The following is an 11,656-nucleotide window of genomic DNA, read 5'->3' as shown; positions in this document are numbered from 1 at the left end:
GCTGGGCCTACCATCATTCCTGACCCTAATATGCGGCGTGCAAAGGAAGGTCGTCCAAAGGCAACCAGGATCCGTGGAAGTATGGATCAGTCTCAGGAGAACCAGCCAAAGCGTTGTGGGCTATGCTGTCAGGCTGGGCATACGCGGAGAAACTGTGACCAGCGAAGACATAGTGGTGGAGGGGATGCCTAGATCTCATGTCGTCTAAAATGCCGTCTATGCTGTTTCAGTTGTTTTAGGGTATAGATAATTTTAGTAATGTATTGTTGGTTAAGTCTATGACTGTCAACATGTTTTTTTAATGCAAAAATTTCAGATGAATAAATTCCTGTTATTTTACATGTTTGATTGAACCACTTTGGTATCGTTCATATTGTGCATTATAATTGAGACCGTAGAGCTACATATCAAAGAAGCTGAAACCGGTTTAACTGCTTAGTCAAAAGAAAAATGGACATTTCACATAAGTCTTAAAGCCATAAGTCTCACTAGCATGCTAAGTACATAAACTAACAAAGTCCCTACCGGACGGGAAGATACGACATAACTAATCAGAATCCTCAATGGTGTCACTGTCATCATCGTCGAACTGGCCAAGCAGGTGACCTCCGGTGCCACACAAAGGAGGACGCCTCACCCGCCTCGGTCTCTGATCTGCCGCTGGTGCTGATGGCTGTGCTGGAACCGTGCTGAATGCAGAGGCAGGTGTCCCTCCTAACGCAAACCATGGGTCAGACGGAGATACTACAGGGTCGTTGAGGTCAACGACCAACTGAGCCTGAACGTTGTCAATCCGTGGCTGCTGATCAGCAAACTGGGCATGCTCCTCAGGCATCTGTGGCCTATAATGGGTACCATCATCATCCCTGAGCAAGTCTGCTATATCCCTGTAGAACTCGGACTCGGTAACAGGATCATCAATGTCCATCCCGACAGCCGCGGTAGTAAACTCAGCAAAAGCATGTGGGGTCACATTCCCAAAGAGCTGAGAGCTAGTACCCACGTCGAAGGTGGGCTGATCCATAGCTGAGGCTGAACCAACTACCTCCTCACCGGGCACGTGATGAGTGCCGTCATCCTGCACGGATGGTCCTCTATCACGAGTACCTCCACGGTCATGCCGCGCAGGCTGCCGTCTGCCTCTACGTCGAGGAACACGGTAATCCACTGCATCCCCAGGCTCAGCTCCAGGGACGTCCTCCTCCAAACGGTCGGCAAACTCCCTCCACTCGCGATCGGTGGTCCGGGTCCCTATATGGCGACGCCGATCGACTCGTCTGTTATCTGGTCTGTCATAAACGTGCACTCTAGGAGGTGCATGGGACGACCCTCTGTGACGAGCCTCCTCAGTCAAGACAATCGGCCTCGGATCCTGAAATGCTACATCTGGGGATAGGAACCTGTGCGCCACACGGCACCACCACTCCAGGTACTCTGCTGATGGACCGGGGTCAAGGACTCGATCGACCCATATGACTGACTGAAGCCTGTTCTCCCAAAGCTGATGCCACTCCTGATAATACGTGGGAAACCACCGGTCCCCACCTCTACCATCCTTCGCATGTAGCCAATCTATGTTCAGAGCTGACTGGGGGAGATGCTGAACACCGTCGAACTGGGGTAGAACCCTATCGACCAGATGCCATTCAATCGCAGCAAAATATATCAGGCTAGTGACAGCCGTCCATAGCCTACGGTGCTCGTCAACTAGTATCTCCGGATGAATAACAGCAGCAACCTCAACAGAAGAATAAGGCTCTCACACAAACTGTATCGAAACAGTAAGAGTTTCATCAGACAATGACATTTACGAAAAACCAGTTCAAGTATCAGCAATAAATAAATGACTCACATCGTGGACACGCAATCGATCCAATGCAAGGCGTGCGGAAACTAATCTCTGTGCCCTTGCATCGTTCCACGGCATAAAGGTCGCCCACTTACAATTTTAATTGAAATGATGTCAAAACATAGAATAACACATGATGTTCAACAATTTATGAACGGAAAATAGTAAACCTTACCTGGAAGCAAGAGGAAACCCGAACCCGTCAAAACCAGTGGGTCTCAGAGTGGGAAACCTCCAGAAAATCCAAGACTGTAGTAGGTGTAGCGGCCCAGCCAAGTTAACAACGTTCCTGTTTGTCCCACGACAAAGACACCTATACAACCAGGCCAGTGCATCCGAGCCCCAGCTATATCTGCCCAAGTCGTCCAATGATGCCAAATAAGGCAACCAGCGAAGGTGGACCCGGTTTGCGTTCTTGTCCGCAAACAGCTGAGACGACAACAGCATCAGGATATAAGCACGTGCGTATACACGCACGGTCTCATCAGTAGCATTTGCAGGGAGAACCCGGAACCTCTCGTGGAACCATGTGTAGCACACTGTCATCTGCTTTACTTTACTCTGTGGAGGTAACTCCCCAAACAACTCCCGGAACCACACCCATGCTGGTCTACCGTGTTCCATCAGATTCTCAAACTCAGTCAGGCACCCACTAACGGGCGCACCATCGATCGGCAAACCCAGCTGATATGCCACATCCTACAAAGTAATGGTGCATTCACCAAAGGGCATGTGGAACGTGTGGGTCTCTGGACGCCACCGCTCAATAAATGCGCTAAGGAGAGGCTCATCAACCCAGAACCACTGACTGTTTAGCCTAGCCAGATGATACAAGCCCGCGGTCTCCAGATACGGTATAATCCAGTCATGTAAGGGCATATTCTGTTGTCTCCTAACGGCGCTAATAACCCTACTAGGCTGCAAAACGTGGGTAACAAATTCCCTTAACATACAACCATTACTAATTACATCAAACATAATTTCGTAAAAATTATTAGAATCATCACATTAAATTTATTGATTCTCTTATTGTGTAATAAACAATGAAACTACGAATACTATGCACTCATGATAAGAATAAAAATAAAGAAATAAAATATTTTACCCTAACAATAACCATAATAATAGCAATTTTTACAAAAATACTATTAATCAGAACAACAAAATAAATAAGCATAATAAAATATTTTTACTAACAATACCGATAATCATATTAACATTTATATAGACAATATTAATAACAACAACAATAAAAAATAAAAATAATAAAATATTTTTACTAACAATAACCATAAAAATATTAATTTTCATATAAACGTCTCACATTTTGATTTACAGTAACCATAATAATATCAATATTTATATAAATAACATTAATCAGAATAACAATACAAATAAACATCATAAAATATTTTTACTAACAATAATCCTAATAATATCAATATTTATATTAATAAGAATTTTAATAATAATAATAATAACAATAATAATAACTAACCTCTTCGTCGATATATCCTGCCACGTGAGCAACGCCATTTAGTCGGTACAAGCGATCCTCACTCTCCATTGGCTCCACCACCCACTCCTCCTTCGAATCTCCAAAGTTTTCCCATATCCTCTCAACACAAAAGGCTATCCTTTTTTTTTGGCTGATACAAATGATCCGTCCCAAGCTTCAGCGGATTAGGTATATATAGCTCCACACACATAAACCGTGAGAGGTTACAGGGGTTTCTGTTTATTGCGCAGTCTTCATAAACCGCGGTGGGTTACAGGATTTTACATTTAATGCAGCTTCTTCATAAACCGTGGTAACCTACCACGGTTTATGCCTTCCACGCCCCCTTCATAAACCGCTGGAACCTCCCACAATTTACAAGCATCCAGGTTTTTTCATAAACCGTCCCAGCCTGCCACAGTTTATGCACAATTCAGAAACCGTGGTCGGTTGCCACAGATTACATAGAATAAAGTTTTTGCACATGCACGTAACAACAATCCGTTTTGCACATTTGAGTAAAGGTTTCGTCCATTTTATTTAAATAAGTAAATTGCCCTAAATTTCAGCTATATATTTTCATGTGTACAGTGCAGGTAATATAACCCTACAATATGTTCAGATATCCAGATATCGTTGACCCCCAGATGTATTACGCAGCATTGAATGCACCACCGACGTGTCCATGTTTCTTAAAAATAAATACATTTGTTCAAAATGAACTACAGTGAAGGAATGCAAAACGGTGACGTGGTTCATGGTTGGTCGACGTCAGTAGCGTTAAAGATACAGGCATGTATTTGTGTGTAACCAAGAACTATATCTTTTTTTTTTTCCGAGCAAAAAGAAGCAGCGTTTAATCGCTTATGTTCAACCAAACGAATCTTTCGCCCGTCCCAACACCAAAAGAAAAAAGAAGGTACATACATGAAGATGAAGGTAGCAGGACGAAATCAATAAAATATTTGGTCAACCTACTCAGTAGAACCTACAGCTCATTGCATACTTCCATCACCGCTTTTCAAATGCCAATAAGAACCTTTTGAGACACACAGCTCACTCATGACCTGAAATTGTAAGAGAAATCAAGCAATAGAACGGTTAATAAAATGTGAAGTGTGTGTTTCTGTAATAAATTTTTAAAAGAAATACTCCTAACAATTTTAAGTGCAAGTTGCATGTGATTTTCGCCAAAAGCGACAATAATAAAAAGAGGAGATTTTCGGCCTTTTTCGAAGTTGATTATCTTATAATAATAAGAAAAAAGTCGTTTTACGTGCGGATCATTAAGCACCGTTCCAGTTTGTATATATATAGACTGCACATCTTTTGCAGCAATTTCTTTTGCTTGTCTCTTTGATTCTATCCTTTGGACAATTTATCTCTCTTTGTTTTTATTCTAATAAACATTTTTTATCCAAGTTCCACATAACGATCCAGATTGAAACTAAGTTGCATTATGTTTTCTTTTAATTTTGATAAAGGATGGGAGAATCGTGGGTATAGAACTGCATAAAATATAACACTGTATAATTCAAGACAACAATAATATATTACAGAGAGATCTGAAAAAGAGGTCAAGTTGATAACTTCATTCAGAATCTTACCCTGGTATATTCATTGCTTGTGACTTCTCTATTAAGTGTTGCTGTTGCAGCTGCACATATTTCAGCCTTCTTCAACTTGCCATCAGATTTTCCACGAAGCAATGTGATTACAACATCTCTGCAAGAACCAATACAGTCCCAACTATCATTTAGCAAATGGAAAGCACTATTTTATTATTATATTTTTGGTTTCGTGGGGAACAAAAACAATCATTTCCTTTTTCCTCATGTGCTTTTTCTCCCCCTCTTTTATCTCTTTTGGAAGAGGAGCGGAGAGAGACTAGAGAGATAGAGATTAGAGAACCAACCTAAATGGGTCATCCTGTACTTTCAGAACATAAGAACCGTGGATATCATATGCAACTTCGCTTACGACAGCCTTCAGCTCTTCTTGTGGACCCTCAAAACCAACCATTGCATCACTAGCAACTTTTGATTCTGTCTTTGAAAGAAGACTTGTGGAGATTGCCATTTCACGTAATCTTTGACGCATCATTTGGAGGCTGCCAACACAAACAGAAGCAGCATAAATCAAGAGTCAACCAAACAAAAACATAGCTACTTAACTTCTGCAGAGGTCACTTCTCTTTAAGACACGACTATTAAAAAAAAATCCCCATCCCCCCCCCCCTTTTCTCTCTCTCTCTCTCTCTCTCTCAATGAATGCCATAAACTAGACTTAAAGATTAAAGACTCTTTCGCTCCAGATTTACAGAACTTTCTCACTAGGTTACTTGAAGCCTAGGTTAATTCAACCTCGAGCCTTTTGCATATTATTGTAAACTACCACTATTCATTCTTCCAAAAATGACTCTCATGAGGGGTATTTGGCAACCTCAAAAACCTAGATAATTGGGTACAAAATAGAAATGGTTACTCCAGTCCGGCCAAAAATGAACTAGATTTTTTAATAGGCATTTGGTTTCACATCAAATTTAATTCAAAATTACTAGAGGCAATGGTTTCCGGCTATGAAAGGTGGTACTGGTGATTGTCAGTATTGAGGCAGTGGTGATTGGGGGTAGGTTGTGGTAGCAGGAGAAAGAGAAGTCTTTGCATGGTGGAAATGGTGGTTGCCGAGGTAGGATTGGTTGCCAATGACGAGCTGTGGTTGTCAGTGGCACTGGTTGTTGTCGGGGTAGATGGTGGTCACCAATAACAAGCAATGGTGATCAGTGGCACGGTGGTCAGCAGCGTGCGGTTGGTGAAAATATAGCATAAAGCAGGTAAAATATAGTACAGCAAAAAATTGGCTTTGAAATAAAACCAACTTAAAATTGGCTTTGAAATATGGTGATCTTAATTTTTTCTTGAAAATTTAGCTGTCGAGTATATTTGGTGCAAATCGAAAACTGTTGGGACAAAATTGAAGCAAAATAAAACTTAGAGGTAGTTTTAAAACTTTTGCCAAACTTTAGGGACAAAAAATATACTTTACCCATAAATAAATAATAATGTTAGGCTGAAATTAGTTTAAATAAAAACTAGTATGATTTATTTGTGGAGCTACCGGACAACTAAAAAAAGAACTAGGCTACATTGTACCTGCTTAACTGGATATTGGTGGTTACCACTTACCAAATACCCCCTTAGTGATCAAGAAAGGATTGAAATCTCAAAAAGAAAAAGAAAAAAAAAAAATACCTGCAGACTCTGTGAGTCTGTAGAAGTTTTGTGATGGCAACTAGCAGTGCTTGTCTGGTTGCATTTGACATGGTCATCCTCCCACAAGACGCTCCGCTCAAACTAGTTACCTGCTCAGACTTTGCTGATTTGACAAGCTCACTCTTGACGTGTTGGCTTGCTACACCATCTTTATCAAACTTCCGCTTTGCAACAATAACACGCCTTCCAAAATCAGATAGTTTTGCTTCCAAATTTTTCAACATTTCCTCTTGTCTTTCCGCAATATTTGGATGACGTTTTTTAAATGAATCATCAGGAACCTCTGGGAACTTCCAATAAAGAGTTCCGCCAGATTTAAGTGGATCACATCCTTCCAAACCAAATTTATTCAGCCATTCTTTTAAAGCATTACCAACTTTGCCTCCCAGATTCAGATCTGAAGCCTGAACTCTCAAACTCTTGCTAAACAATAGTATGACGAAGTCTCTAGCTAATTCTCCAATACCAGAATCATCCTTATGAGAAAGCAATTTACTTTTAGCAGTCCAGAACCCCTGGATTAATATTGCGTGCTTGTGCAGGAATTCCGCAAGTTCCTCATCCGAGTACTCGCGAGCAAAATGCTTAATAGCACTGAATCGGCGAAATGGAGGGTCCTACAATAAGGAGCTCTGTTAGAGATGCAATAAAAAGGGGCATAGAGAAAAGGATTTTTAATTTGCATAATAATAATAATAATAATAATAATAATAATAATAATAATAACAGGTGATGTATAAGATTATTAGTATAGTAGAATATAAGTCTTTTTTTCTTAAACTAAATTTGATATAAAGCATGCATTCATTCTTCTCTTCCCCCCCCCCCCCCCCCAACCCCAACCAAAAAAAAAAAAAAGAGAGAGTGAGAGAGAGAGAGAGAGAGAAGAAGAAGAACAATTAGAAGATCTTATTGATATTGCATTACTGCATTAACATTCTGTCTACATGCATGCACCTCTATCATAAAACATTGATATAATATAAAATTTCAGTTCGGTTGTGTACACCACCCAAATAACTAGATAAGCACTTCCTTATAAATGAGGAACTCTAGATGTTTTCACTAGGTACGAATTACGTTCACACAGCCACATAAAAAACGGTAGATGTCAATGATAGATAGAGAATATGTAACAGCAAAATCCAACAATAGACACTTCTAAAATTTAAAAGTAAGCATGCTTTTGGCTTTGACTGCCCCATTCTAAATAACAAAAAAGAAAAACACCACAAATACAGGTGCTACAAACCTCAACAAGCAATTTCTTAAGACGTTCTTCCACGGGCAATGATAAAAGATGCCTGAAATAACAAGAACAGATGATACTTGGATAGTTAAAATCATAAGCAACTTGCAACAGTGCAATCAAGTAAATCAAATCAAAACATTAAACCAAAAAGAGATGATATGCGAGAAAAAAAGGTAGTTGGCAAAATGGTAATCAGAACTAAATCAATTAAGTTTATATTAAAGGACGACGGTACCTTTTAGAAGAGATGTTGTTCACTCCAGGACATAGTGCAGTTACATAGTCATCACTAGAAACATTCAGAAATTTACAAACTTAACAAATGAACATCTTCAAATAAGGGAAAGCATACAAAAAGTATAAAGGGACATATTCTTACACATCCATTGTAAATTTAATGGGATGACTTTCGTGCATCATCATTTTATCTAAATATCGAGAGGAGATATCACTCTTGCAGCTATGGTACTTGAGAGCAACCCAGCCCTGCACAGGATAATAGAGAAAATGACTAAGTGGTAAGTAGAAAAATGGTTTAACCGGAATACACTGACAAATTGACAATGCAAAATTTCATTTCATTGTCATCTAATAAAAAACTGCCACTCAGTCATTATCCATTGATTTAACCACCACCACTTGGATAGCTATGCATATTGGAGAATAATACTAAGTCCATTCAGTATATTCTTCAGCATATTGAAACTACATAATATATGTTCCAGAAGAAATAAGACTGAATAACCATATGATTTCCAAAATCTCGAATCAGATGAGAAAATCATGAGGTAGCTGTATCTTAAGCATATTATACCTAATATAGGTAAAACACATGTGAGGATTTCTCGTGTTTATGCAACAGATCATATCTACAGGCAAGCCATTTATGGTTTCATAAAAAGTTCAAGCGTTATACCTCATCGTCATCACTCTGTTGCCCAAGTGATAACTCCGTCTGCTTATTCTGTAGGAAAGAAAACAAATGGATTAGCAAGTTGGAGACTTAGAGAAGAGAGAGAGAAATAAAAGAGAAGATAAAATGAAGAGCAAAAACCCTCTAATAAAGATACCAAATATAACAACCCACAAAGTAGTTAAGCTAAATGCATCAAATGATACCATTGTCTTATCACAAGTATATCAGTAAACAAGCCATTTAAACCTAGACCTTATAGTGGTTTCTCCATTGTTTTTCTTGGTCTCTTATTGCCCCTCATTATTGAATTACCCTACCAAGACTTCTCACATAACCAAATTATTTAAGGTGATCCTCTATCAATTTTTCCACAATGTGTTACCCTATCATTCTCCCTAACTATTTTGATCTTAGAGTACACTTGGCACAAATGGAGCCAACAAGATAATGCTAACTGTTACATTCATCTATATATTTATATCTATATATAACAATAATCTCAAGGATTTATGAAACTCGCATACCATTCAGGTTCAAATTTCTTAAAGCAACAAAAAGTTTGATACAACTCATTCACCAGTTAATCATTTATAATAAGTACATACACAATTATTTCAAGAAGTGTCAAGAAATTTGAATCATCTGTAAAAATTATAATTCCTTATCCTTGTACTTGTGCAGTCATCACTAGATTGCTGTAATAAATTACATCCATGATGAATACATCTTACCTGCTTTTTTGGTGCAGCAGCAGATTTTTCTTCAATTGACCCCTCAATTTTGACAGTGGCATTTTCCCCAGTGGAGACCTGGTTCTTTCTTTTTGAACCACCAGAATGTAGGTGATGAAATGCTGGTCGAAGCTGCACAACTGCATTAACTGGATGCAGTTGGAACTGCAAACCAGAATGAGAACACACAAATTTACAAATTTCCTACAAATTTAAAAACCAACTATGCATTTACAAAATCCTCAACCTATTAGACACATAATAGGACTGAACTGTGGAATATTTTTTATGCTATTCATATAATCAGCATAAGCAATAACTAGAAAGGGGGAATATAACAAGCTTGCAAGGTAACTCATGTAACAATCTAAAACAGAAAACTAATTATGTTAAACATGATATCTTATTTGTGCATCTGATCTTACTAATTTTCCACTTCCACACCTAATTCGAACATACCATGTAACCCAATCCTTGCTGCAATATCTATCTATTAAGTAACACAAGAATAATTTCTTGTAAATAAGAAAGTCATCATCAGGAGTATTTCCAGCGGAAAATCCATCTGCCTATTTTAATAGAAGAAAGTATCATATGTTCAACTATATTAAAACAATCTTCCACTTAGTATCGGCATACGTAACAGTATATCTAACTGATCGAGTAATATACCACCCTGAATCTAAGTTAGACTGACATCACAGAACAGAATGTGAGACATAATACCTTATCACCCTTGAGAAGTCCAACAGCATAGCAGTTTGCAGAAGATGGATTCCACTTAGTTGCTAAAGTCTGAAAGAAGAATAACTAAATAAATAAATGTATTGTACCATATCTTGGAATCATGTTCTAAATTACTCAGTATTCAACAAGAGATCATGAACCTTTCTCATTACAATTAAAAAAAAAGGACGATTTTATTGCTACATCAAAACCCAAGTCAACTCTTGCATTCAAAATACAAGCAAGTTGGAGCTCCAGTTGAATGCTTGTTGAAAAAAATAAAATAAAAGAAAGAAAGAAGCGAACTTCAACTAATGAACAAACCTGCTTAGTGAAGTTGAATCTGCTAGCAGTCTCAGTGTCAATATTACTTGAGTCCAAATCAACAGATAAATCAATCTCCATGTTTGAACTCTTAGGATTCAACCTTACCTACCAATCATAAGCAAAAAAAACACAATGACAATACCTAGCTCGATTCTTCATTTAACACAAGGACCAAACAAGAAGAAAAAAGAACCGCACCTCTTCGCATCGTTCCTCTAGCTCATATGGCCGCCAGCGCGGTCTCAACGGATATTGCAAAACGTATAACTAACAAAAGCAGCGAAGAAAATATACACATCAGACTCCTAAGGAGCAACCGCACGCGTAAACGAATTCGCGTAAGCATGTGTAAACATACCTGAGTGGCAGCATCGACAGAAGGACCAAAGAAGACGTCGAATTCGCGAACGACGGTGTCCTCGGCGGTTTCTTCCGGAAGATCCAGGGACATGGAATCGACTTGGTCCGTTTCATCTTGGGCCTCGGACTTGGGTGCCAGCTCGGTATTGGCGGTGTGGTTGGGCTCGGGCTTCGTGTGAGTTGGTGGTGCGACAATTTCGTCAACATCTTCCTTCTTGGCTGCGAATTCCTGTGGCTCTGGTTTGAAGGGGGGTGGTGGTTGGGGTTCAGGTTTAGGTTGTAGGTGAGGTTCGGATGGGGGTTTAGGTTTGGTTTTAGGCTTGGAGGATTTTGGCGCGAATTTGGTGACTCGAGAAGGGAGTTTGCCCGTGGCTTCGACCTCGTCTATGTCCATTTTTTCAACTATCTGTGTAGTCTGTATCACTCACACTGCTTTCTCAGTGCTGCATTGAGGTTTGGCGGTTGCTTCTTCCAAAACAAAATCCCCAAGGCATCACGAACACGAACCAAAACTAATTTCTAAGAGTAATTAGTTACGTTTCCGGCCCATAACTAATGCTCAAGCCCGGCTCGTTTGTTCCTCTGTTTGTTTTCAAAAAATTTCTCTAACCATGCTTCTTCCTTTTTTTTTTTTTTTTTTCCATCTTGTGGTAATTTCTTTAAAATCAAATGATATATTTTTACTAAAAGTTTCCTATACGTTATTTGATATATATAGAGAGATA

At 39.1% G+C, this 11,656-nt stretch overlaps 2 protein-coding genes across 2 annotated transcripts; both read right to left on the bottom strand.

Moving 5' to 3' along the window:
- Nucleotides 1–404: 404 nt before the first annotated feature.
- Nucleotides 405–3,759, bottom strand: LOC140179588 (uncharacterized). Its single transcript, XM_072218567.1, has 4 exons — nt 3,348–3,759; nt 2,025–2,767; nt 1,853–1,939; nt 405–1,768 (listed from the first exon to the last, which is right to left on the bottom strand). The coding sequence occupies exon 4, from the start codon at nt 1,022–1,024 to the stop codon at nt 548–550; it is 477 nt and encodes a 158-aa protein (XP_072074668.1). The 5' UTR covers nt 1,025–1,768; nt 1,853–1,939; nt 2,025–2,767; nt 3,348–3,759; the 3' UTR covers nt 405–547.
- A 101-nt stretch (nt 3,760–3,860) lies between these two features.
- On the bottom strand, nt 3,861–11,447 carry LOC112749056 (uncharacterized). Its single transcript, XM_025797326.3, has 13 exons — nt 10,930–11,447; nt 10,770–10,838; nt 10,569–10,676; nt 10,245–10,313; nt 9,519–9,683; nt 8,788–8,835; nt 8,251–8,357; nt 8,107–8,160; nt 7,872–7,923; nt 6,599–7,236; nt 5,263–5,457; nt 4,955–5,072; nt 3,861–4,414 (listed from the first exon to the last, which is right to left on the bottom strand). The coding sequence occupies exons 1-13, from the start codon at nt 11,323–11,325 to the stop codon at nt 4,343–4,345; spliced, it is 2,091 nt and encodes a 696-aa protein (XP_025653111.1). The 5' UTR covers nt 11,326–11,447; the 3' UTR covers nt 3,861–4,342.
- Between the last annotated feature and the right edge of the window lie 209 nt (nt 11,448–11,656).

The sequence above is a fragment of the Arachis hypogaea genome, chromosome 15, assembly GCF_003086295.3.
Source record: "Arachis hypogaea cultivar Tifrunner chromosome 15, arahy.Tifrunner.gnm2.J5K5, whole genome shotgun sequence".
NCBI classification, from domain to species: Eukaryota; Viridiplantae; Streptophyta; class Magnoliopsida; order Fabales; family Fabaceae; genus Arachis; species Arachis hypogaea.
This window is presented reverse-complemented; position numbering and strand designations above follow the sequence as displayed.